The 27,684-nt window shown below is 46.6% G+C and overlaps 2 protein-coding genes across 3 annotated transcripts in view; one reads left to right on the top strand and one right to left on the bottom strand.

Annotated features, from left to right (window-relative positions):
* Window positions 1-14,142, bottom strand: part of NDFIP1 (Nedd4 family interacting protein 1) — a 110,699-nt gene extending 96,557 nt beyond the window's left edge. For both annotated transcript variants that reach the window (XM_034656184.1, XM_034656186.1), the window contains exon 1: window positions 14,095-14,142. In XM_034656184.1, the coding sequence (XP_034512075.1) occupies window positions 14,095-14,127 (33 nt within the window). In that variant the 5' untranslated portion in view covers window positions 14,128-14,142. The remainder of the gene's footprint in view (window positions 1-14,094) is intronic.
* Window positions 14,143-15,850: 1,708 nt separating this feature from the next.
* Window positions 15,851-27,423, top strand: GNPDA1 (glucosamine-6-phosphate deaminase 1). Its single transcript, XM_034656190.1, has 7 exons — window positions 15,851-16,114; window positions 16,980-17,109; window positions 20,295-20,396; window positions 22,032-22,214; window positions 23,223-23,407; window positions 25,083-25,257; window positions 25,964-27,423. The coding sequence occupies exons 2-7, from the start codon at window positions 16,986-16,988 to the stop codon at window positions 26,062-26,064; spliced, it is 870 nt and encodes a 289-aa protein (XP_034512081.1). The 5' UTR covers window positions 15,851-16,114; window positions 16,980-16,985; the 3' UTR covers window positions 26,065-27,423.
* The last annotated feature ends 261 nt before the right edge of the window (window positions 27,424-27,684 follow it).

Below are 27,684 nucleotides of genomic sequence, written 5' to 3'. Positions count from 1 at the left end.
ACCATCCATCTCCAGCATTCTTCCCACCTTCCCAAACTGAAACTCCATACCCATTAAAAATAAGCCTCCCTTCCCCATTGCCTCCAGTCCTGACAACCACCATTCTACTTCCTGTCTCTATAAATTTGACTACCCCAAGTACCTCACAGAAACGAAATCATACAATATGTATCCTTCCGTTACTGGCTTATATCACCTAGCATAATGTCAAGATTCATCCAGGTTGTAGCATGAGCCAGAATTCCCTTCCTTTTAAAGGCTGAGTAACATTCCATGGTATGTAGATACCACAGTGTGTTTATCCGTTCACCTGTCAATGGACACCTGGATAGTTTCCACCTTCTGACCATGGTGACGAATAGTGCTAGGAATGTGGGTATACAAGAATCTCTTCAAGTCCTTGCTTTCAGTTCTTTTGGGTATATACCCCGAAGTGGGCTTATTGGCTCATGTGTTAATTCCATTCTTAATTCTGAGGAACCACCACAGTGTTTTCCACAGTTGCTATACCATTTTACATTCCCACCAGCGGTGCACAAGAATTCCAATTTCTCCACATCTTCAACACTTGCTATCTTCTGGGGTTTTCTGACAAAAGCTATCCAGATGGGTGCAAAGTGGTACCTCATTGTGGTTTCCATTTGCATTTCCCTAATGGTTAATGATGTTGACTATCTTTTCATGGGCTTATCGGCCATTTGTGTATCTTCCTTGGAGAAAGGTGTATCTAAATCATTTGTTCATTTTTCAATTGGGATTATTTGCTGTTGTTGAATTATAACAAGGTGTTTTATATGTATTTATTCCTTTCTTCCTACAGTGCTCCTAGAGCCCCCTCTTAAACCCCCAGCCAGGCACAGATTCATGCCCTGCCTCCTCTCCTGGCATCCCAAAGCAAGCCAGACTGATAAATGAAACCTGCAATGGCAGCTAGAGAAAAGAAATAAACAAAAGCAGGAAGAAGGGAGGGAAGGTCAGCCAAGGGCATAAACAAATAGGCTTCAATTCTCTCAATCCAGTGGGTACTAAATTAGGTACAATTATCAATGCCTCAAATCCAAAGGAAAAACTGATTCATATGAATTTCATCCTTGAATTGCATAAGGCAAATGGGTCTTTCACATTCTAGGAGCATCCTCTCTGCCTCCCCTGTGAGGAAAGGGCAGCAGCAAGACCAAAAGAAGTAAGAAAAAAGGTGAGGGGCCTGGGAGGACAGTAGCTCCTATGCAAGCAGCCTCGGAGCAGAACTGCATCTGGGGAAGAAGCAGGGACAGTGATGGCTCCCCCCCGCCCCCGCATTCTCCAGAGGCAGACTCTTAGAGCACTAGTGAAATGAGGAAGTGACGTTAAAAAGGCAAGTGAGGCCATGATGAAAAGTTGTGCAGGGAAGACATGTGAGAGCCAAACAGGAGACCCCTAAAAAGATAGCTATCCACAAGGCACTACTGAAACATACTTGCTCCCCTGACAGTGACCCCAGCCTCGCCCCAGGCAGTTTCTCCTTGATAATAGAATCAGATTATAGTTCTTCACTAGAAGACATGCTAAATGCAGGTTCACAGGCACCACCTCCAGAGACATGGCCTCAGTGTGCCTGGCGTGGGGCTCAGGACCCTGCACTTTGGCCCAGCTGCTGGGCTGATGATGATGGCAATGCCAATGGTCAGAACGATACTCTGAGCCCTTCTGGCTACTCTCAGGCACAGAGACAACCCTGGGCTTTCCCCAGTCTGTGGGACAACCATCATGGTCTCCACTCCCCCATTCTCTCCCCAGATCCAGATTCCTGAGATTACGAACAGAAGAATTAGGGGTGATCACTTATTTACCCCCATGACAACAGGACTCTTCCCTTCCCAAAAGAATTTGCCAAGAGATGCTTTTATTTTTTAGGCACTTGCCCTTAAGTGTTTGCCACATAAAGAAAGAGCGTGAGAGAGAAATCTGGCAGATGGCATTTGGGGGAAAGACGGAGATCATCTAAGAGCCTTGGCAAACTGATCATCACTGAGCAATGAAGATAAAATGAGAATTGTAACCTAAAGTTATGGTGAGAATAGGATTTTATATCCTTGTCAAGAACACCATTGTAACTGTCAAAACATTCATGACTCTCATGTGCCAGGCCCCGTGCTAAACACTTTATTCGTTAATTTATTAAAAATATTGGGGCGCCTAGGTGGATCAGTCAGATAAGCATCTGCCTTCTGCTCGGGTCATGACCCCAGGGTCCTGGGATCAAGCCCCACACTGGGCTCCTTGCTTGGCGGGGAGCCTGTTTCTCTCTCACCCTCTGCTGCTCTTCTGCTTGTGCTCTTTGTCTCTTTGTCAAATAAATAAAATCCTTAAAACATAAATATATATATATATATATATGAACAAGTACATACATAAATGATTATAAAAATATAAACAAAAGCTGTGTTTCCAGATGGTTGCAGGTCATTCAAGCCATGTAGCCTTGTGGTTTTAGCACATGAGCTCTAAATAGACTTAGGTTCGAGTCTTGGCTCTGTCATTCACCAACTATGTGACCTCAGCAAGAAACATCTCCTGGCCTCAGCTTCCTCATCTGTCAAATAAGGAAGCTCCCAGGGCTGCTCTGCTGATCAAATGAGATGATACGTGCAAAACTCTCAGCAAGGTCTCTGGTGTGTAGTAAACAAAGCCACTTGTGAGTGCTTTGAATGGTTGTTGTTACCATTGCTGCTGCCTGAGTGGAGTGTGAGTCCTGACCTCACATGCGTGTGGGGCCGGAAGCCACTTCTGCCTTCACAAGTCCCCCGCAAGGATCTAGAGAGATCCAGGGGACACTGCTAGGCTGGAGTAGTCACTGAGGGCACACCCAGGGCTGGAACAACCTGCCTCTAGTCTTCATGCTGGACAACTCTCCCTGCACAGACAGCGTGTCCTAGAAAGCGTGGAGGGCCTTAAGAAATAGGTGTAAGGTTGCTTCAAGAATTAAATAGACGAGGGGCGCCTGGGTGGCTCAGTCGGTTAAGCGTCTGCCTTCGGCTTGGGTCATGCTCCCGGAGTCCTGGGGTCAAGTTCAGTATTGGGTTCCTTGCTCGGCAGGGAGCCTGCTTCTCCCTCTTCCTGCCGCTCCTCCTGCTTGCTTGCTCTCTCTCAATCTCTCTCTGAGACAAGTAAGTAAATAAAATCTTAAAAAAAAAAAAAATGATTTAAATAGACGAGCAATGCCTGGCCCACAGCAAATGTTCAATCATCATTAAGTATAATTATCTATAACTTTATAAGATATTTGCTAAGAGTATGACCTCAATAATAAAAATCAGCATTAATTGAGCACCTACTCCAAGAGCCAGCTCCTGGGTCTGGTTGCCCAATACTTGTATGTTTTTCTGAGAACAGCATTCCACTTTCTTCTGCGGAAACTTCAGCCCTCCATCCCAGGGTCCTGGTGGGCCTGCCAATCACAGTCCTCTATTGCAGCCCCTGAAGGCCCGTGAAGCCTCATTATCCCAAGGCCACCGGGAGCGAGGCTGCGCCTGAGGTCTGATGGAATCGGACTTCTTGACTTGACGCCGGGAGGTGGGGCCTCCACAGGACTGCACTTGCAGCTCTTTGGGGACTTGGGACTGAGAAAAGCAGAGTTAACTGGGGATTGAAAGCTGTCGTGATGTGAGGGCGGCTGAGCAGTTGGTTGTCCTCCATAATCGATGAGAATAGCAAAGGAGGTCTTTGCTTTTATCTTCTATCACAGATCAGAAAGCACTGGTTGCCCAAAGAGAGGTCCCTATGACATTTCACAGCTTCTGCATGACTGCGGGAGAAACAGTGCTTCCTGGTGGCTTTCCTGCTGGCTTTATCGTCTCTGTCCTCCTGGCTTCTTTCTCTTGCACTGCAAGCTGATTTTCACTGTCCACCCAGGCCGGGTTTTGCTCTTTCAGCCCCAACAGTGACTTCATACAGAGACACTTTTCCTCAAGACACTTGAACTGGTATTTGCTAGAAGATTGTCCTAACGAGAATTCAAACCTCTGCTGACCGTAATGTGACGAACCCCCTGGAGTGGGGCAAAGCCCAACCTCCAATTACAGGCAGTGCCTGTCACAGCACACGTGCCCCGAGCAGGGCTGGGGGGGTCAGGCCCTGGGAGCCAGGCAGGGAGCCCGCAGGTGAGAGACAAGGTCAGAGCAGGGGCAGGGAGGGCAGAGCCCCAGGGAAGGCAGAGCTACAAGCTGCTGGTGCTGACATACCTGTCCCCACCTGGCCTCCCAGAAGACTGACTGTTTAGTTATTCTTTCGATTCTGGGAGCTATCCTAATCTTTTTTTTCCAGGAATATCTGCTCAACCAAGCTGCTCAATTTCTGCTGCCTGCTACCCCAGAACCCCAAATGACGTATCTCTTTCTGGAGGCCCTGTATTTGTTGTGGGGACAGAGGTGAATAGGCTGAAGTCCCACTCCGATGTATCTGTGATTAAAGGGAGTGATTATTATAGGAAATAAACTGAGGGTGGCTGGAGGGGAGGGAGTTGGGAGCTGGGGTAACTGGGTGATGGGCATTAAGGAAGGCACCTGATGTAATGAGCACTGGGTGTTATATGCACCTGATGAATCATTAAATTCTACCACCGAAACTAATAATACAAACTATGTTAACTAACTTGAATTTACATAAGGTCTAAAAAAAAAAAAAGGGAGTAATTATTCTCATGACAAAAAGACTCTTCCTTTTCCGGCTCCTGGCTGGCTCAGTCAGTAGGGCATATGACTCCTGATCGCAGAGTTGGAAGTTCAAGCCCCATGTTGGGCGCAGAGATTATTTAAAAATAAAATCTTTTGGGGCGCCTGGGTGGCACAGCGATTAAGCGTCTGCCTTCGGCTCAGGGCGTGATCCCGGCGTTATGGGATCGAGTCCCAACATCAGGCTCCTCCGCTATGAGCGCTTCTTCCTCTCCCACTCCCCCTGCTTGTGTTCCCTCTCTCACTGGCTGTCTCTATCTCTGTCGAATAAATAAACAAAATATTTTAAAAAATTAAAAAATAAAAAAATAAAAATAAAATCTTTTAAAAAGTTTCTTCCTTTTGCAAAATAATTCACTCCTAGGTTCTCCCCACTCCCCCCAGTCCTCCTCCTGTAAACTCGATGAAGGCTCACTCTATCCCCATCACCTGGACCACAATAAGCCCTCAGCAGATTCACTGAGTGAATGGATGGATGGATGATGGGATCATCTCCAACACATCTTCCAACACATAAGGAAACCACCTCAAAGAGGCTTACAACTAGGCCACACACATGCTCTAACGAGCAGCAGAGCAGAGATTCAGAACTACGCCAGCCTGTATCTTCACTACATCACACTGTATCTCTCTTGATCACCCTGGAAAGGAGCTCTCTCCTTTTCTTGGATAGGAGAAAGCCAAGGTACCAAGAAAAGACTCCAATGCCAAAATAGCACATTCTAATTTGGGGGTTCCTCAAAAAGTTAAACATAGAATTACCATGTGACCCAGCAATTCCATCCCTAGGTATCTCCCCCAAAGAAGTGAAAGCAGGTCTCCAAGCACACGTACACACGTACACACACGTTCCCAGCAGCACTACTTGTGTGGGAGCCCTTGCACGGGGCCTAAGGGTCAACTTGCTTCGAACTTATGCGTTCCTTGCTTGCTAACCCAAGTCCCCTGACTGTGCAGCAGTGCTCACTTACTTTCCTTGAGATTTGCGGACCACGGGTTTGGAGGAGTGGAGAACCAAACTTTCCCAGAAGGTAAGGCCTGACCACATTCAGAAACAGCTGCCATGGATGGCACCAAGTCCGTTCAGGGTCGTGTCAACATAGGAGGCACCGCCCAGGCACCTGCTTCTCCTGCACGCAGTCCCCCCGGCCTCTTCCCATCCCTTTCCCTTTCAAGCCCTCCAGCTTCCCCTGGACAGGGAAGATGGTCTTTCAGACATTAGTCTACCATCTTCTCAGGTTGCCAGTTTCCAGAATAAAACCACCTTCCTTTCCTTCCATCACTTGTCTCTTGATTTTTAAGCAGCGAACAACCAAACCTCAGTTTGGAACCGGTTCTCTGTCCTAGCACATTTGCAATAGTCAAAGTGTGGACATAGCCCAAATGCCCACCAGTGAGTGGACAGATAAACAGGGTGTGGCAGATGGATACACGGAATATAATTTAGTCATAAAAAGGAATGGAGTGATGATACCTATTACGACGTAGATAAACTCTGAAAACATTATACTAAGTGAAAGAAGCCAGACACAGAAGGTCATATATGATATGATTCAATTTACAAGAACCATCCAGAATAGGTAAATCCATGGAGACAGAACATAGATTTGGTGGTTACAGGGGCTGAGAAGAGGGGAAAATGGAGAAGAACTGCTAAATGGGGAGGGGGTTTCTTTTTGAAAATGTGTTGGAACTAAATAGAGGCAATGTCTACACAACATTGTGAGTGTACTCAATGTCACTGAATTGGTCAATTTAAAATGGTTAGGTTTTTTTTAAAAAATTTTTTTAAAGATTTTATTTATTTATTCGACAGAGATAGACACAGCCAGCAAGAGAGGGAACACAAGCAGGTGGAGTGGGAGAGGAAGAAGCAGGCTCACAGCGGAGGGGCCTGATGTGGGGCTCGATCCCATAACTCCGGGATCACGCCCTGAGCTGAAGGCAGACACTTAACCGCTGTACCACCCAGGCACCCCTAAGATGGTTAGTTTTATTTTATATGAATTTCCCCTCAGTTAAAGGAAATCACATTCCTAGAGTCATGCTAGCACTCAAATACCAAATGTTTCCCACGGCACCTCTCCCAGCCCCAGGCACATAGCAGGTGCTCAATGAATGCTTGATGCTTGTATTTTTAAAAAATTTTTTTGTATTTTTAAAATTTTTTAAGATTTATTTATTTATTTTAGAGAGAGAAGGCATGAGTGGGCAGGGGGTGGAGTTGGTGGCGGGGGAAAGGGCCGAGGGAGAGAGAATCCTGAAACAGACTCCTCACTAAGCCTGGAGCCTGACATGGGGCTCAATCCCAGGACCCCGAGATCATAACCTGAGCTGAAAGCAGGAGTAGGCCACTTAACCCACTGTGCCACGCAGGCGCCCCTGCTTGAGGCTTTCCATTGGTTTTTAGCCTGCATTGGAGAAGCCCTCTGTTGGAGGCAGTATGACTGAATGGTTAAGAGCACAGACAGCTTGAGTTCAAGCCCCAGGCCACCCACTTACATGACCCTGAGTGAAATTCTAAACCTCTGTCTACGAGTTTTCTCCTCAGTAAAATTGGAATAATCGTGCTGACCTCACAGGGCTGTTCTAAGGACTGAGATGATAATGCAGGCAAAGCACCTGTCCGCGTACCACAATAAATGCTCAGTAAATATTATCTCCTATGATGATGGTGATTAGTGGCGACAGTGGGTTCTACTGCTCCCAACCCCTCTACTTGCAAAAGTTCTTATCACACTCTGCCTCTGTAATACATTCTGTGCTGCAGAGATCTGTGTCTGCCAGGAAAAAGCTATTATTCTCAAAGCAGATTGACTCTCCCCGGAGAAGACCTCCAGCTCTGAGATCCCAAAGCTGCTCTAGAGTGCCCTTCTTGGTTTTCATCTCCATCAGCAACAGAGAGCCCCAGGAAGTGAACTCTCCATAAATAATGAGGGTGGTTCCTGTTTCCTTTGCCTGCCTATGCAATTTAGCGCATTTATTGTGAGCTCTGTTTCTTGGTCATATGCTATGTGGGATGACATTGCTCCTTTTCCAGCCCCAGGCTGCTTCCTGTGCTCTGTGATGTGGAAGAGACTTGGAGACATGGGAAACATCCCACACAGCCGGTCGGCCAGCCTCAGAGGTCCATCGTGGTGCAGAAGGGTAACCAGGCTCAGAAAACATCCTGTTCACACCCCCAAACCTGTGGCTCTTGTCCATGCCCAGGTTACACATTTGATTTCTTTTTTAAAGATTTTATGTATTTGAGAGAGAGGGAGAGAAAGCCAGTGAGCATGCGCGCAAGCACGAGCAGGAGGAGAGGGAGAGGGAGAAGCAGGCTCCTCACTGAGCAGGGAGCCCAATGCGGGGCTCCATCCCAGGACCCCGGGATCATGACCTGAGCCGAAGGCAAACGCCTAACCAACTAAGCCACCCAGGCACCCCTGCATCTTGCTTTTTTTAAACTTAACTATGGGGTAGTCTTTATAGCAGTTCACAGAACTCCTCCTTTTTAACTTCTGCATCGTGTTCCATTTTATACATCTGCAAAACTTTACCCAACCAGTTCCCCAATGATGGACTCTTAGGTTGTTTCCAATATTTTCCTTTAACAAGCAGGTATGCTATAATGAATGTTCCTTCTAGAAGGAAATGAGAATTGGATTTCCTTCTTTTGGTGACGGAGATTCTTCTTTACCCTCCCCTTTCCCCAGAGTTGCCTGTATATACAGGACATATCCTGCATTTTGTCCTGAGCTCTCTACCTGACAGGATGCCATGAATGTCCTGTACTCAGCTTTTTTTTTTTTTTAATTAAATTACAAAAACAAGCATCAGAGCTATTTTTCCCTCCACCGTAATTGGTACTTAAATCAATTAAAGGCCGCACTAACTGAAAAGCAAATCTATACAAATAAAGATCTGGACAATCCCGTATGGTCTGCAGGTTTAACTGAGGGAAGTATAAAGGGGAAAACTGCAAAATAAAGGTACTTATTTTCATATTCCGGAAAGGAAAATACTGTACTTTGGCTAAAGTTCCAAGTCGTGAACAATGACCACCATTAATAAGAAATAACTTACGATTTTTGTTCCGAAAATCAGCCAATCAGCAAAACTCTCACCCCGGGAACCACGCTTCTGAAAGTCAGCAAGTCAAGGACAGCCCCCAGCCGCTGAAAGCAAGCCAATCAGTGACGGCCCTCGCCTAGACAACAGCCAATCAGCAAGCCCCTCACTCCAGAGCCCAAGCTTGAAATTAAGCCAGTCAAAAGCAGCCTTGCTCCAGTGGCAACACCAACTCAGCTGCGTCTCCTTAACTTTCCTGCGTGCTTTTTTTCGTGAAAGTCCAGCAGTCCCTTGCGCCACGCTTCCCCAGACCTTCAATAAAACCAGTTCTAGCTGATTAAGGCTTAAAAGCACACTTCTCACTTTCAGGCCAACATGAAGTTCATCTTTTCTGCATCAGACTTCAAGTTCAATTTAATGTTAGTTTGCAAATGTGCAGCCCTTTGAATATTTGGACCCCTGTTTATGGTTGGTTGTGAGGTCAAACTTGTGTGTGCGGGTGCACTGTTGCAGCAGTGAGATCTTCAAATTCAATCTCTTTGACTCTTGTAGTTTCTATTATCTATTTTTTAAATTTCTGTCTATTTGAACCCACCCCCAAAACCAATAGCAAGCATAAATTTTGTGCTGAACTTTCTGAGCAGTAGTCATTTATTAAACAAGGAAAAATTCCTTTTGTAGCTTTCCGCGGCGTGTGATTGTTCATTTAATATTTTTTAAAAATGGTGGTAAGACAGATATAAACCAGCATTTGTTCACAGCTACGCATAAGAGATGTAGGATTTACTTAACTAGTGTTAAGGAAAGTGATAAACAGATTTTTTTATTAAGAAAAATTCAGGTGCAAATGATAAAATAATTGCAGCAGAAATGTTATGGCCTTCCACATTGTATATCATGATCACTCTTTCAGCTCAAATAACCATCTGAAGGTACGACTACTGAGACTGTTTTCAAGTTCCAAAATTGCAAACAAAAACAATCAAATAAACAAAACTAAACAAAAACAAAATTGCAAGCAAATTTCAAGTGGTAGAATGAATTCTACTGCTATAATAAAAATGTGAAAGCTCCATTTAGCATTACAGAGGTAATCAAATATGTAAACATCTCACTTTATGGCATAGCCACAATGCAAGCAATCTCAATGCAGAAACAGCTTTTCCCTTGGGCAGTATTTTTCTTGTAAAAAAGGAGTGCTGATAAGGCCATTGTGAGTAGAATCTCTTCCAGATAAGACCTCAAAAATAGCAGCGAATTTATGCAGACTCTCAGCGAGTTCACAGTTAATCACACACACACACACACACACACACACACACAAAACAAAGGGGCACAGGAAACCTTTGGACGTGATGGATACGTGTATTACCTTGCCTGTGGTGATGGTTCACAGGTGTGTGCATATGTCCAAATCCATCAAATTACATACATTAAATATATGCAGTTGTATTGTGTATATATATAAAAAAGTTACTAAAAATGTTTTTACTACTTTTGTTGGAGATAATACAAACACAACTTTTGGTGAATGTTTGTATAAGGGTATAAACAATGCTTATTCAAAGCTGAAGCATGGCGTAAATAATTCTATGGCTGGGTATCCTGCTCCTGTTCTGCGTAATGCTATTCAGCAGAAGCTGATGTCTTTGTTATTGAGATTGAAGTAACTGTCATGAAATTGCTCTCCTACTTCAGCACTGACACTGTTCTAAGTGAGCAATTTAGGATTTTTGTGATCTCATTGGCATTCAGTAATCTTCATTTCTCTCACATTCAGAAACTATTGGTTCTCCTTAGTCAACACAGTCGAGAAAATCCTTCATTCATGTGAAGCCCTGACATGGTACTTGAATTCTAAAGAAAAGGGTTTTCTTCTCTAAGAAATACTCTCTAAGAAGTCAATTGTTGGTCCAAAATTCCTGTTAGCTTTTTAAATACTGCACTGAATGAAGTTTACTTATTTCTTGTTCATAGATTTTCATTATCAATTTTGCAGTATTATGCAAATTGAAAGAACAACTGTTACTGAAGTTGCTCCATTGCTAAGGAACTTGTTGAATGTGGTAAGGAAGAACTGATTTAAAGTTTATCCCTTTTACTATCAAAGCTATTCTTTTCTTTAAAAATATCTTATTTATTTATTTGAGAGAGAGAGAGAGCAAGGGGAGGAGTGGAGGGAGAGGGACAAGCCGACTCCATGCCGAGCACAAAGCCCAATGTGGGGCTCGATCTCACCACCCTGAGAAATCAAAAGTCAGAAGCTCAACCGACTGAGCCACCCAGGCACCCCTCAAAGCTCTTCTTAAAAGGGATATTATGTACGAGCTGGAAAATAAATTTCAGCCCAAAGTGGATAATTATTTCAGCACCTGCTATGACTATCTTTTGAAATGGATTTCACCCACTGAAAAATTCAATTATTTTACTTAGATGTTACTAAACCCTCTTTCAGCATGGGAACAAGTAGAATCAACATGTGTAGTACTGAAGAAAAAAGGAATAGAAATTGATGACAGTGCTCCTTTTTGTTAGTGGACACTTTACAAAGTTATTGATCAAGACATGCAATGTAATCCTAAAGAGTGGAAAAGCAGCTTATGCTATGGAAGATGATGGTATTATGTACTTCAATCACATCTGAAAAGCAGTTCTTAGCATTGTGAACTCTTTGCAAGTACATGTTCCATATGCTGGCTCGTAATGCTAATGCTGAGCACGATTTCTCACTGGCCAAGAGCAGAGTAAGTTAGATGTGATCACTGCAGAAATCATGTTAAAATGTAAATGGAACATAGACTGTAACTTCAGGGAATTTTATAGGCAAATTCTGCAAAACAGGGAACTATTAAGGAGAGCCAAATCACCAGGGAAATATAATGAAATAAATAGGTACATAAGTTAGATACATAATTTATTTCAGATAAACAACAAATCTGTTTTTAGAATAAGTATGTCTTGGGGCACCCGGGTGGCTCAGTGGGTTAAGCATCCAACTCTTGATTTTGGTTCAGGTCATGATCTCAGTGATTGTGGAATCCAGCTCCGAGTCAGGCTCCGCACTTAGCAGGGCATCTGCTTAAGATTTTCTCTCTCCCTCTGCTCCTCCCTGCACCCCACACACTCTCTCTCTCAAATAAATAAGCATATCTTTTAAAAAAAAATGTGTTTTATGCAATATTTTTTATCTTAAAGTATATACGTGTAGGCAATTGAGAATAATTCAAATTTAACTGGGTGTTCTGTGTTTTTATTTTTTACACTAGTGAACACCTCAGCCCCAGCCTCTGTGCCTCCATGCTTTTGATCACCCCAGCCTATAATGCCATCCTCCTCTTCTTCAATGACCAAATCCTAATTCTCTTTCAAGACCCATCTCAAAAAATCCCTTAGCGACGGCTAACTCTGTGCCAGGCATTATTCTAAGAATCTTACTTCTATTAAATCATGCATTCCTCCCTGAGGTAATCATTCTTCGTTATAATAGTAAATACCATAAAGAAGATATTTTTCCGGGGCACCTGGGTGGCACAGCGGTTAAGCGTCTGCCTTCGGCTCAAGGGCGTGATCCCAGCGTTGTGGGATCGAGCCCCACATCAGGCTCCTCTGCTATGAGCCTGCTTCTTCCTCTCCCACTCACCCTGCTTGTGTTCCCTCTCGCTGGCTGTCTCTATCTCGTTGAATAAATAAATAAAAATCTTTAAATTAAAAAAAAAAGAAGATATTTTTCCTATTTTAGGCATGAAGCAGTTAGGGCATGGAAGAATTAAGTGACTTACCAGAAGTTACCCAATCAGTAAGTGGCAGAGCTGGGATTCAAATATAGATGGTGTGGCTCTGGAGTCCATTCCATGGTGTGGCACCCACGTCTGTCTGATGTGCTTCCCCTGGGAACCCAGCCACCATGTTGTGAGAAAGCCCAGGCCACAAGGAGAAGCCCTTAGGCGAGTGTCCAGCCTCCAGCCAGCTCCACCACCAGACAGGTGAGTAAACGAGCCTGGTGATTCCAGCTCCAGGCTTCCAGTCTTCCATTTAAGGCTCCATTCATCATTCCCACTGTACCCTGTCTGAACATCTGGCATATAGAAATCATGAGAGATCATAAAAAATAAATGTTTTTAAAGGATTGTTTATTTTTATTTTTTTAAAGATTTTATTTATTTGAGACAGAGGGAGATTGAGAGAAGAGTGGGAGGAGAGGCAGAGGGAGAAGCAGACTCCCTGCGGAGCAGTGAGCCCAACACAGGACCCTGGAATCTGAGCCGAAGGCAGACACTTCACCGACTGAGCCACCCAGATGCCCTAAAGGATTTTTTAGAGCAGTTTTAGGTTCACAGCAAAACTGAGAGGAAGGTACAGAGAACGCCTATATGCCTTCTGTGCCCACAGATGCACAGCCTCCCGCATTATCACCATCTCCCACCAGAGGGGGGCACATGTGTTGTTCTAAATATAAGAAATATTTGTTATTTGTATGATGAACCTACACTGACACATCGTAATCAGCCAAAACCCACCATTTTCATCAGGGTTCATTCTCGTACGTTCCCTGGGTGAAGACACAGGTAGAGCGACATGTATCCACCACGACACCATCACACAGAACAGTTTCACTGCCCTAAAAATTCTCTGTGCTCTACTTACTCATCCCTTCCTCCTCCCTAACTGCTGGCAACTACTGATCTTTCTACTGTCTCTCTAGTTTTGCCTTTTCCAGAACGTTATATCATTGGAATATTACAGCAGACATAGCCTATTCAGATCAGCTTCTCTCGGTGACACACCTTTGAGTTTCCTTCCATGTCTTTTCATGGCTTCACAGCACATTTCTCTGTAGCTCTTATTGGACTCACTGTTTTTACCCACTGAGGTTTGGGATCACCTATTATGCAGCAATAGATAACTAAGTATCTTTCCAGAATTTCTTCTAACCAGCCTCAGGGTAAAAAATTATTTGTGTTTTCACTCATTTGTTCACCCAACTCTTGAACTTCACGGGGTATACTTGGTTTCAGACATGGCTAGATCTAAGTGGCTCAAGTAATGTCATCAGAGTTCTGTATCTCTTTTCTCTTGGTTCTGCTTTTCTCCCCAGCAGCTCTAAGCTTTCCTGGATTTTACAGCTCACCACAATGTATCTCCCCTAAATACCAGCATAACCCCCTCGGAAGACCTGAGTCATCCGCTGTAACAATGAGTCATGTTTTCAACTTCAGTCACAGTAAACTCTACTAACAGTGGCTTAACATTTAAACCATGAGGATATTTATTATTTACTTAAAAGAAGTCCAGAAGCAGGAGTCCCAGTACCATTCAAATATTAAGGACTTACGTTCTTTCTATCCTTCACTCTATCCTTATGCATGTTGCCTTGGGGTCATGACATGGCTTTCCCAGCTCCAGGCATCACATCTGCCTTGAGTCAGGAAGAAAAGGGAAGGAACACAGACAATTTGTTTTGCAAGCATGTCACTTTTGTCAGAAAGCACAGCATCTTCCCAGAGCCATCTTTTTACTTCACTGGCCAGAACTAGGTTACCTGGCCATATCCTGGCTGAGAAGCTGGGAGAGTAGCTAACTTTCCAGAGACTACAGTGGGAAGCAGCAAAGGAGAAGGAAGGCTGTGAGTGGCTGTTGGGTTAGTATCTTCCGTGTTTGCCTAGCCCTGAATCAATCATGGCAGGGCCATGGAGCTCTCTAATTGATTAGGCCAGAGGGTAGGACCAGCTTCACAAAACCCACATGAACCTCAGGGTCTGAGCAGGATTTTCTGGGGCTTGGGGCAACATGTTTACTCAAAGCAAGGGCAACACAAGAGTGCAAAACCATCCATTCACAGAAGAACTGCGGAGTGTTCCACTGTAAGGATGAATCCACAGTTCTTTGAATTAGCCCATTTTAGTTCTAAAACAGGAGGGTGGAAGGATGGGTATGGGTAAGTTCAAACCCAGACATGCAGTGGGAGGGACATGAGGGGGCAGGAGGTTAGGTAGAGAGTAGGCTGTCAGGAGGCTGGGACGACCTAAGGGGTAATCATGGCTGGCCATGAATGCCAAGCTATGCTACTGTTTCATCCAATACTCACAACAGATACCTGAAGTCAGGATTACTTACCCCATTCAGTTCCTATGTTCTAGAAGAGAAAATTCAGAGATGGAGAAGTTGAGTCATTTGCTTGAGTCACTCATTCAAGAACCAGGGATTGACTAGACCAGATCTTCCTGATTTGTCCCCTAAGCTCTCTGATTCCAGAGCTGCCGAGGAACTGGTTCCCTACAGAAAAGGCAACGAGGGTAGGGATGGGGGCAACAGGCCCAATTAAAGTCACAAGATATCACTCTTCCTGGAACGATCTGAATGCAGCTGCTGCAAACTGGGCCCTGTTATCTGATGTGTTTGGAGATGGGGGTTGTGAAACAGCTACGGTGCCACGCTGAGATAAGGTTTGACTGCATGGGTTTTTTTGTTTTTTTTTTTTAAACGACTAAATCAACAATGAGGCCAAAGAACAATTCCTTAGGACCGTGGAGGTATTAGCTCCAACGCCTCATGTCATCAGGGCCTCCCCAGAGCAATACCACCTCAATCAAGGTGAACTGGAGCTACAGCTGGGCCCCAGGGGAGGGGTGAGCCCAGTCATGGGACCTGCGGATATGGCCACCGAGCTCCCTGTGGACGTCATGTGTGGTGTGTTCCCATTTCTGTAAAATATAAGTATATTCAAGGAAAAACAATTTGGAAATGTAGCCTAAACTCGTAGCAATGTTATCTTGGGGTGGGGAGCTGGGGAGACCAGGGACCTCCCTCTTCCTCTAGCATAGACTGCTGTGAAGATTAAGATTTAAAAAAAAAAAAAAAAGAAGAAGAAAAATCCAATTACATGTAAAGCAAAAAAGTTACAATATCTAGGTAAAATAATGACATCTAAAAAAGTTAAACTGAAGGCAGAGCCAGGGCCAACCCCGGAGACTCTAAGGAAACCATTTTGCTCTTCCTCCTCCTTCCCTCCCCGCCCCAGCACTAAAAACCTGGCCCCAGGGCCCCCACCCCCGCCCCGGGCTTGGGCACTGCATTCCTAGGAGCCACCTGGGGCCCCCAAGTCTCCGGGCTGCACAAAACCAGTGTCCAAGCCTCGCCTCCCACAGCTGCTCCCAGGCCTGCCAGCTCCTGGAGACGAGATGAGAGGATAGCTGGCCCCAGACAGGGCAGAGTCCGGCAGCCAGGACCCAGCAGGCGGCCCCGCAAAGTCAGCCCCTCCGCCGGCGAGCGGCTCCGCGTGACCCGGGGACACGTGACCCGCGCGGGGCGGGGCCGCCAGTACAGTTGCTGCAGCCGCCGCGGGAGGTGTCCGAGTAAGTGGGGAGCGGGGCTGGCGGGGACCCTCCTCGGGGGTGGGTGCGGGTGGGGGTCCAGGCGCTGCCTCAGTCTCCGATCCCCAGGATCCCGGAGCCCAGTGAGCTGCTGGGACCCCTTCCCGGTGCAGGGCCGGAGGGTCGATGCGATCGCCATCGGGGTCGGGAAAACACTCCTGTATCCTTCGGTTGGCCCAGACGGCCACCCCCGCCTTCCACTTGATCGCAGTGCGGGGCGATTACATTGACCCCGTGTGGTTTGGGGGAAACTGAGGGTCCACAAAGCAAGGCCGGCCGGCGGGAGCACCCCTCTCCAGGGCTGTAGGAGAACACACCTCTCCAGGCAAACCCCATGGCTCTCACCTGCTATAGTGGCCCAGTATGATCCCATGACCCCTCTATTGAGGAAGAGGCCGTGGGTACAGAATATCCAGCGCGCTGGGGATAGAGAAGTGGGGCAAGGGGGCTGGGTCGAGCTACAAGATAATAGCCAACGTATTGAATATTGTGTGGTTTACATGCATCCTCATTTGATATTCACCATCGTGAAGTTTGGCGGGTAGGTACTATTGTCCCCATTTTCACGTAAGAAAAAACAGGCGGGGAGAACTTGAGTCCTTTGATCAAGGTCCTGCGGTTGGTAAATGGAGGAACTGAAGATTAGAACTCAGGTCTGTCTCACAGCAGCGCTCCTGGTGGGTGGTGGAGGCACTTGGCCCAGCCTATAAATTCCTCTGTGAATGGAAAGTTGGGGGTCTTCCTCTTGCTCAGACACCCTGGGGACAGGTTGTTGCTGGGTGAGAAGGGAGAATCCCTTTCTCCCTGTCCTTTACCATTGATTCCTTTTGTCACCTGCCCCCTACAGGACAAGATGAAGCTCATCATCCTGGACCATTATTCTCAGGCCAGCGAGTGGGCAGCCAAGTACATCAGGAATCGCATCATCCAGTTTAACCCGGGGCCAGACAAGTACTTCACCCTGGGACTTCCCACTGGTGCGTTGGGGGATAGAGAGGGTGCCGTGGATTGGGGGGGAGTGAGTGAGCATTCGGGTTTTTAAGGGGCCAGGTACGTGGGCTTACTGAGCCAAGGGACTTACAAGGAGGGCTCAGGGGTGCTGGTGCTATGAGGGAACAGCCCTGCCTCCTGGAAACGCAAAAAAAGAGGACCCCGCTTCCTGTATGGTTTGGTTTAGATGCTGCCTGCTCTTGAAGAGTTCTGGAGTAGACAGTTTCTTTTTTTTTTTTATTTTTTTTATTTATTTATTCGACAGAGATAGAGACAGCCAGCGAGAGAGGGAACACAAGCAGGGGGAGTGGGAGAGGAAGAAGCAGGCTCATAGCAGAGGAGCCTGACATGGGGCTCGATCCCATAACAGCGGGATCACGCCCTGAGCCGAAGGCAGACGCTTAACCGCTGTGCCACCCAGGCGCCCCTGGAGTAGACAGTTTCTTGGTTAGGCAGGAAGAACTTGATTTTTAGGCTCCACTCGAAGTCAGCCCTGTCCTCCACAGGCTGTCTCGGGGTCTAGGAGTCCTTAACAGAGCTAATGCCTTCAGGCACACATTTCATGTAATGAATGTCATGACTTCTGTGCCTCTCGAGTGCTACTCACTGAGCACCGTCCTTGGGAGAAGTGGGAAGAGTCCACTCAAAGCATTTTCTGTAACGTTTAATTAGACACAGGACCGATGTGAAGAACATTCTGTTTCTTACGGAAAAATCAGCTTGTTGCCTTTAGGGGAGGATATTTATTTTGACTCCAGCTCCTCAAGGCCTATACCCTGATTCTTTCTCTCCGAGTTTGGGTGGATTTGCCCCAGTGTCCCATCCACTAGAGCAGGGGCCTTCCGACTTTTTCTGTAGATGGTCACACCGTTAATATGTTATGCTTCCCCAGCCAGAGAGCCTCTGTTGCAACTACTTTAACGTCCTTGTAGCTTAAAAGCAGCTGCAGACAGCACGTAAATGAATGCACGTGGCCATCTACCAGTGAAACTTGATGGATGCCGACGTCTGAATTCAGATAATTCTCACATCACAAAGTCATACTCTTTCGATATTTATCAACGTAAAAAGTATAAAAACCATTCTGAACTACTGAGCTGTAGAAAAACAGGCAGCAGGCCAGATTTGGCCTGTGGGATGAAGTGTGCGGGCCTCTGTGCTAGAGGTTTGTGGAAGCAGTATCTGCATGTATCTTCGAAACCACTAACGTCCCAGTCCCTGGAGGGGCTGCACTGACATCCTGTTTTCTAATTGTGGAGCTTCTCTAGGTCAGAGTCTCTGCTTCTGCTGAGATCCCTCCTGAATTCCCCATCACCTGCACAATCAGATCCCAGCTCCTCAGGGTGGCGTTCAGGGCCCTCCAAGGCCTGGCCCCTTCCTGATTATCATACTTGAACCAGCACAGCGTTTCCATTTGAGTTCCTTGGAACATGCCTTCTGTGAGGTGAAACACCAGTCGGGGGTTCTGGGTGGAAACCAAAGAAACCAACTCTGGCTACCTTACGCAGGAAAGGAATGTATTTGCTAGATAATGGGGAGCTCACAGAATTGATGGGAAAGCTCAAAGTCTGGAAAGTGGACATGACGTGACGAAGCTCAGGGGAAGGCCAGGGAAGCTGTGTGGCTCAGGCACGGCTGAGGCCATGGCACAGGGACAGACCGGTGATGGGGGCAGGGAGGGAACTTTGATTCAGCAGGTATTTAGTGAATGCCCAGCGTATGCTGAGCTCTTCTAGGTGCTGGAGACACGACGACAAACAAAAAAGACATAATCTCCCGCCTTCCTAAAGCTTAAATGGTAGTAGGAGAGAGAGATAATAAGCAAGTTACATGACAAAATACAGAGTATGTTAGATGGTGATGAGTGAAAGGGAAAAATGAAGCAGGGAAGGAGGGACAGGGAGTGTCTAGGCAGGGGTGGGTGTCTGCAGGGTCAGAGACGGTGGCAAGGAAGGTCCCTCTGAGAAGGCGACATCTGAGAAGAGGCCAGAAGAGGTGAGAGTCGTGCAGGTACCTGAAGGAACAGCTCTGCTGGCTGAGGGGGCATTGCCTGGAGCGGGAGGAGTACGGGTGAGGGTGGGAAGCCGGGGCCAAGTTGTGGAGAGGCTTTGTTAGGACGGGTTATTACTCAGTGAAATGAGAAGCCATTAGCAGGTTGTGAAAAGAGCGATCTGATTTGGGTGGGGCTTTTTTCTATCTTCTTTTAAAAAATTTCAAATATTCACAAAAGCTGAAAGAAAAGTAAGTACCATTTTCCTAGGCTCGCCCATTGTTAATATTTGCCACTTGTACCCTTCATCTCTTCTGGCTCGTCTTCTCTGTCTACACACACACACACACACACACACACACACACACACTTTTTTTATGAGGCAGTTGAAAGTAAGTCCCAAACCTCCTGATGATTGACCTCTAAATCTTCCGGCATCTGTCTCCTCAGAATATGGACGTTTTCTTACTAACTACGTACGATACTGTTATCATACCTATTAAAAATCATTCCATAATATCATTTGATATACAGACAAGAGAAACATTTTTTCCTCATTGTCCACATTTATCTTTTATAATTTTCCCCCCAATAATCCAGGATCCAGACTTCATGCATATTTAGTTCTTTAATCTACAGAGGTCCTCCTGCCTTTTTCATGTGTTTCATGACCTTGACTTTTTAATGAGACTCAATACGCAGTAGTTTGCTGCTCTTCGGGGAGGTCTTCCCTGAGCCCACAGACTTAGCCTGGTCACAGCTGACACTACTGCTTCATGTCCTAGTCTTAGACAGTGAGCTTGGTCCGAGTGGCTGCTGTCTCCCTTCTGTGTTTCCATCATGTGGCCCACTGGCTCCCACATACTAGTTGCTCACGGAGTATGTAAGTCAGTGTGACGTCTACTCAGGTTACTCATTCCAGTCAGCAGTGTGCTGAGCACTGGGATTCAGCAGTGAACAAGAGAGACAGCCCTGACCTCTGGGAGCTTACAGTCGAGTGGGGAGGGAGGCATTCGGAAGCACTGGCGGGATGGCAGTTAGGACTGGGGCTCTGGGGGATGACTTCGGATCTGACTTGCTCTCTCAGATCTGACACGTTCTCCCTCTTGAGCAGCTCTCATTCCTGGGTGTCCTCAGGAACTGGGAGCTGAAGGGTGTTCATGGCTGTGGCCTTTCTCACAGGGAGCACCCCAATTGGCTGCTACAAGAAGCTCATTGAGTACTATAAGAATGGCGACCTGTCCTTCAGATACGTGAAGACCTTCAACATGGATGAGTACGTGGGTGAGTCTGTCTCTTTCCAGGCCTTCCCTGATTCCAGAAGAGTCCTACTCCCCTTTCAGGCGCAGCCCGGGAGAAGAATAGGGATGTCTCCAGGGACCAGTGATGTTTGGTGATAAGTGCCATCAGCAATAGTGGTCTCTTTCAGGCCTTGGTATACTCAGTTATAAAATGGTGCTCTGAAAGCCGAGCTCAGGGTGTAAGCATTAAGTGAGCTAACAGACAGAGAAGCCTCTTGTACAGAGCAAGCGTTTTAAATATTAGAATATCTCCTTCTCCTCTGCCTCTTCCCCAACTCCATGCTGTTTCTTTCTGTGACCAATAACTGCAGATGGGATTGTCCCTCAGTGTCTGTGTCTGGTCTCTCTCTCCAGCGTTCATCCTCCAGCTCCCCTTTCTGCCAGGCACAGTGGGAGAGGAGCAGAGACTGGTGTCCCTCCAGTGCCGAAAAGCTATGCCTTGGTCTTCTGTCACACCCGCCTACCCCCGCCCCCGCCGCCATCATTTTGTAAGGCTTCACTTTAAACGTTTTTGTTTTCAATTGTAAAATACACATAAAATTTACCATCCAGCCATTTTTTTTTTTTTAAGATTTTTATTTATTTATTCGACAGACAGAGAGACAGCCAGTGAGAGAGGGAACACAAGCAGGGGGAGTGGGAGAGGAAGAAGCAGGCTCCCAGCGGAGGAGCCTGATGTGGGGCTCGATCCCAGAACGCTGGGATCACGCCCTGAGCCAAAGGCAGACGCCTAACGACTGAGCCACCCAGGCGCCCCCGGCCATTTTTATATGTAGAGTTCAGCAGCGTTAAGTATATTCACAGTGTTGTGTAACCAGTCTCCAGAACTCTTCATCTTACAAAACTGAAACTCTCTACCCATTCAACACCAGCTACTCAATCTCCTGCTCTCCCAACCCCTAGCAACCACCATTTTACTGTTTCTGTGACTTTCACTACTTTAGATACTTCATTTAAGTGGAATCATAGAGTATTTGTCTTTTTGTGACTGGCTTATTTCACTCAACAAAATGTCCTCAAGGTTTGTCCATGTGGTAGTATGTGTCAGAATTCCATTTTTAAGGCTGACTAAACATCCTTCATGTTTAATTAAACATCCACTTGAAACTTTTTCTTCTTGGCTAAAAATCATTTTGGGGAAGCCCTGAGATAATTGTCTCCGACCAGCTGGTGTTCAAGTTGGGGTTCAGGCTGAGAGGGGTAGAATGGGGGGGTGAATGGTAGGGTGGGAGGCACAGGGCAAGGGGTGTGCTTGCTTCCTTTCCCAGGTGGGCCAAGCCCTACGCGCAGGTTGTAGGCCTCCTCCAGAAGCCCAGAGTGGCCCTGGCCTCCTGCCTACAGTTACTCCCTTATGAGAAGGAGAGGAGAATGAGGGGATTTCTCAGGCTCCCAGCATGCAGTTACTGTGGCCCAGTCCTGCTGTCACAGCTGGTGGTGGTGACGGACACAGGGATACCATCTCAGCCTGTCGTGGCTGATCACGGACTGGTGCCCAAGGCCCCCTGATAGGTGTTCCCCTGAAAGTGTCTGTGGAGGTCTGAGGGCATCCTGGCATCCACCATGGGAAGAGGGCTCTGGCTCAGGCTGGGCATGACTGAGTGTAGCCATGGTCCCACAGGCCTTCCTCAAGACCACCCAGAGAGTTACCACTCCTTCATGTGGAACAACTTCTTCAAGCACATTGACATCCTCCCAGAAAACACCCACATTCTGGATGGGAATGCACCTGACCTGCAGGCTGAGTGTGACGCCTTTGAAGAGAAGATCAAAGCTGCAGGGGGGATTGAGCTGTTTGTCGGAGGTGAGCTTGACACTCTGCGGCACGTGTCCAGGGCAGGCCCAGGGTGCTGAGAACACATGGAAGGGGGACAGGACCCATGCCTGTCTCCCAACAGCTTCCTCACGGCACTAGTAATAGTAGGAATCATTTATTACCCTGAGGAGGTGGGGAAGACCTAGATAGGAGCCCTCACTCCTTCCCTTGGCTGTGCTGCCCAGTGACCGTGTGATCTTGGATATCTCCTTTTTCTGCACTTCCGTGCCTTGTTGGTAAAGTGAGATGTGTGGATTTGGACTTAAGATTCTGTTCCCTGGTATTGAGGTTTTATATGGATTAGTCCATGGGACTTACCTAAACAGTTAAAGACCCAATGGTTCGAGAAGATTCTGCACTCAGCCCCTGCACACTACAGATAGCCATTTGAACTCCCAGCCAGAGAAGTGTAAAGAAAGCAGGAACCCTGGGTGTCCCCTTCTCAGTTTGTGCTCTGTTCCTGCCCTGGACTGCCTGCCCCCTTACATTGCCATCTTTTGCCACCTCTGGAGTCACCCACGGGGGTGGTTAAGTTGGACTGCCTTTTACTGCTCTAGACGTAACTCTTCTTTACTTCAAGGTAGGAGAAAGAGGCTAAGAGCACTCATGTTCTAAGATTTTATCAACTTTGTAACCCCTCTCCAGTCCCTGTTTTTTATTTGCTGTGACTATGCCAGCAGCAGGACCCCTGACTACTGACAGGAGAGAGGTTACCCTTTGATGCTCTAGGGAAGCAGAAGCTATTTGGAGTACTACTTACTTAGCTTTCTGAGGGTGGTAACAAGGTGACAAGGTTGTGTGTGCCTCAAACAGAAATGGGCAGGAGGTGGAGAGAGGGGAGGATCTTATGCTTAAAGTCTACCTGCCTGGGGTGAATGAGAAAAGAGCTATGATTTCAAGGATTTTACATACCCCAGGTGGGGAAGGATAGATTATCCAGTGATAATCTTGATCCCTGGGACTGACAAGGCTGCCCTGGCTGTTTCTCCTGGGCAGGCATCGGCCCTGATGGACACATTGCCTTCAATGAGCCAGGCTCCAGTCTGGTGTCCAGGACCCGTGTGAAGACTCTGGCCATGGACACCATCCTGGCCAACGCTAGGTTCTTCGATGGTGATCTCACCAAGGTGCCCACCATGGCGCTGACGGTGGGTGTGGGCACTCTCATGGATGCTAGAGAGGTAAGGGCATATGGGGTCCCCAGGCCTTCCTTGGGGGTTTGGACTTGTTTTTTTGTCGTTAACTATACAGGTACCACCTGACTACACTGTTACCAAAAATGAAGGCATTATCAGTAAGGCTAAAATCCCAGCTCATCCTTTCACTGGTCCTCCTTGCTCTTTGGAGGCAGCCGCTATTCTGTTCTCAGCGGAACGCTTTCTGCACTGGCTGTACACGAGGCTGCAGGCTCCTGGGCCTCTGCTTACACACCCCTTTGGAGCTTCTCAAGGCAGAGGAGCCCAGCACTACTCACATCCAAATAGGAATTTGCATTTGCCCAGGTATGGGGAGGGACTGCTGGTTCCCTGCCATTGGTGGAGGGCACTGTTTGAAGGGAGTTCCCCCTCCCACCCCAGGATATTTGTGGTTATGGCCTTGTGCTCAGGGACTCATAAATATGGAGTGTGATTTAAACGTAAGTATCTTAGTGCAGTTCAGCGTGTTTTTCCCTAGAACGCTGGGTATCATTTTAATTTTTTGTGGTTCCAGTTTCTTTACTGCCTTTCATTAGAATTTTAAGAGCATTTTCTCTTCCTTTCAGGGGTATATACAGTGGGAAGCAATTATTGACATTGTAGCTTCAAGTTTCTTTGCCCAGCTCTGTAAACAAACATCTCCATCAGTGAAAAAAAGCTCCCTATTTCAAGAGAACTTTTGTGAAATGAGTAAGGTTATCAGCTTTCTCTTGGGTGACCTTGACTCACTATTTCTGGAGGTCACCCAGCTGTTTTTGGCCTTACAGCTTGTTAACGATAGGGTTTGAGGGCTGTCCCTGTCATGTGAGGGTATTATGATCTGAGAAAGGACCTGGGTCCGGAAATCAGGAGTTCTGGGATCCTGAACAAAGAGTTGCATTCTCCCTATGCCTCTGGTGTCTCATCTTTTAAGAGAGAAACAGTAAATGCTGTTCACAACTCCATGGTACAATCGAATTACAATAAAAGGAAATCTAGAGAGCAGAGTTCTTTTACAATCACTTTCCAGCACTTATGTTCTTGATATTTTAACTGTTGAGGGAGTCTGTGCCTTTGTTTTATTTGAACATAAAACATCACCCCAAATCCTATTAGTCAGTCTAATACTTGGCATTGAAAGTGACCTGATTAAGGGGCAACCTTTGTGGGATCGAACCTCAAGGGCCACACACATAACCATTACCATCACTTCCGTGGCCCCTTGCAGATGGTGCAGAATGGAACCCCTCTTCTTCAGACTGCACTTGTGAAAACTCACCCAGCCTAGGACCCCTTGGGACCCACCATCCCAACTGTTGGGATAAGAGGCACAGGCCTTTGGCATGTGTTTGTAGCCATCATCAAAGGTACCAGGAGGCACCATCACGGGGTGGTCTAGAGCACGGACTCGGGCAGAAATGACCTGGGCAAGCTACTCAGTCCCCTGGAGCGCATTTCCTCATCACAGAACAGGGACGGTGATGCTCCCAGCCTCAGGTTATCTGTGTGGTGAGGCAGGGAGCTGGGAGCACAGTGCGCTGCAGTCTAACAATTTAAAATAGTCTATTAAAAACAACAGTGCTTACAGCCAGTTGTGGTGACTGGACCGGAACTCAGGTTTCTGGACTCCGGGTTCCACTGCTCTTTCTCTTCCATCACAGGCGTGTTTTCTGACCCTCAGGTAATGATCCTCATCACAGGTGCGCACAAGGCGTTTGCTCTGTACAAGGCCATCGAGGAGGGAGTGAGCCACATGTGGACCGTATCTGCCTTCCAGCAGCATCCCCGCACAGTGTTTGTGTGTGACGAGGACGCCACCCTGGAGCTGAAAGTGAAAACCGTCAAGTATTTCAAAGGTGAGGGGAGGGGAAGGGTGGGTCTGGGAAGAGGCGGCCAAGTTTGGGGTCTGCCAGGTGTGAGGAGTGGATCTCGTTTTCTTGCTCTGGCCATTTTCATAGACAACTCTGATTTTAATAAAAAGCAAACCTTACGGTCCCAGAATACACAGTCATTGCTCTTCCATCCATGACTGCAAGGGTCTATTTCTGGAGGCCTGTTTGTTCTAAGGAGGCAAAAAGACAATGAAATGAAAAATAGACCGAGGGCTATGTGTTCATCTCTTGGCAGGAATATTGAAACTCAAGGGTTTGTTTTTATCTTTTCAGGTTTCATACAGGCCTTTCCCCTCTAGGTAGGACACTGAACTCTCATGAGGATCTTTTTCTCTTGTACTTTAAAAAGGACACACTTCCTTAAGCAAACTTAGGGGAAAACCCTCATTTACTAAGCAGGCAAATTAGGAATTTATTCTTTGGTGAAAAGATTAACTTTTCAATAGCCAACACCTCTAAAGAGTGAATTTACAAAAGTGCCATGAATTCTAGCATTCATTGGGAATAACAAATTCTTTTCCTACTCTTAGTATTTTTATCATTGGAGCCACAGAGAAAAGATGATTTTCAGTACTAGGACAAAATGTGAGAGCTCCTGAATGTTATTGTTCATAATCGTGGAACTCTGCCTTTTTGTGCATTAACTACTTTTGTTTTTCATTTTTCACAGGTTTAATGCTTGTTCATAACAAGCTGGTGGACCCCTTGTACAGTATCAAAGAGAAAGAAACAGAGAAAAACCCGTCTTCTGAGAAACCATACGGTGATTAGCCTGTGCTCATCCTAGCGTCAAGGACCTCTGTAGGACAGGCAGAGCAATTCTGGAAATTGCCTTTAGGAGGACAGAATTTTATTTCTTTAACCCAGTATGGTTACTCCGGATAAACGGGTATACTTATTGTTCTTGGCTATGCAGCATGGAGCCTAGTCATGAGAGTTTAGCTACAGGGAGAAGGATGTGTTTTGCAACTTACTTTAATCAGAAAAAAAGTCTCTGAAAAACGTACTCCATAATTTCAATGTCTGCCCTACACAGATTAAGGGTTTTTAGCTTTTGTTCTGCCTCTGGCACTGTTCTCATGTACAACACACTCCCGTCAGGAATTTCTATCATTACGTACAACAGTTCTCAGTTGGGGGTAGTGGGAGCCTGTGTGTATTGGCTAAAACCTCTTTGGAGAGGCTTTGAAAGCCCCTCTTGAGTAGGCCTGCCTCTCATTTGAGAATCACTGTTCCAGATTAAGGAACAATCTCTCAGCCTTCTGTTCAGTTTTAAGTGCCGTAGAAAGAAAATGATTCCTTACTTTCTTTCCCTAGTTGTTTTTTTCCTGCTCTCACAGTTGGCCTTTCCATGAACTCGGAGGACTCCTTGGGGGAGGAGGAGCTGGGTGGCTAGGGCAAAAGAGAAGGCTTTTGCGGATAAACTCAGAGTCTCAAGGGGCCTAACCACGTCAAACTCCCCTCCCTCCGGGACCCTCTGGCACCTGGAGAAAGGCGGAAACCCTCTTCCCACCGGAGCCCCATGTTTTTGTTCCAAGGTCTCACTGGGGTGACAGGATCCTGCCTCAATGTCAGTGTGTTCAGCTAAAGAGATGGGGGCCAAGGCAACAGCTCAGTTAGGCCTAAGTTTAGTCACAACACGAGTGACATGTTCTCCTGCTTCCCTGAGAGGTGAGTGCCAAGACGACATACCAAATGCTTCTGAAGTTGCCTAATAATAGCCTTTCCCCACTGAAAATACCCTGCCCTTCCAACCCGCTCAGGTTCCGGTGGCCCGGTCTGATGTTTCCAGAGCATCAGGAAGTACAGCCCTTTTGCCCCTTTTATCCTTCACCCTTGTTCACAAAGTGAGTTTATTGCTCTGCCTTTTGACTCTCTTAAGCCTTCGTGGAGTGGATGCTGCCTTCCCCTCCCTATTTCCGTGCCTGTTTGAAGCTGCTGCTTCCTCTCTTTCTGGGAAAGATCTTTCAGAGACTGGCTCAGGCCTCTCTTCAAGTGCTGTGTTTGGCACCAGTGTTTGGTCTTGAGCTTTTACACGTGATTGTGCTGTCATTCTGTCTTAGGCTAACGGATCAGTGGACCTGTTTACAATGTGATATTTTCTATTAAATCCAGTATTTTCAAATAAAATGTGTGTTGGTGGACGTGCACCCCCAGAGGTCGGAGGGTGGTCTGGGTTGACATTTACGTATCTTGGGAACAGCTGGTGAGCAGAGCTTCACACTCCCTCCTCACAACAGCTCTGAAGGAAGGTGCAGTCACAGCAACTGCTGACCTCTTCAGTCACCGGGGGGGAAATAAAATCGTTCGGAATAATGAAGCACCCGTGTAAAATGGGCATGAACAGATGAGCAATAAATTGTGATGTTCTGGCCGTACCTGGGATCCAAA

This window comes from Ailuropoda melanoleuca, chromosome 3 (assembly GCF_002007445.2).
Source record: "Ailuropoda melanoleuca isolate Jingjing chromosome 3, ASM200744v2, whole genome shotgun sequence".
Classification (NCBI taxonomy): Eukaryota; Metazoa; Chordata; class Mammalia; order Carnivora; family Ursidae; genus Ailuropoda; species Ailuropoda melanoleuca.
This window is presented reverse-complemented; position numbering and strand designations above follow the sequence as displayed.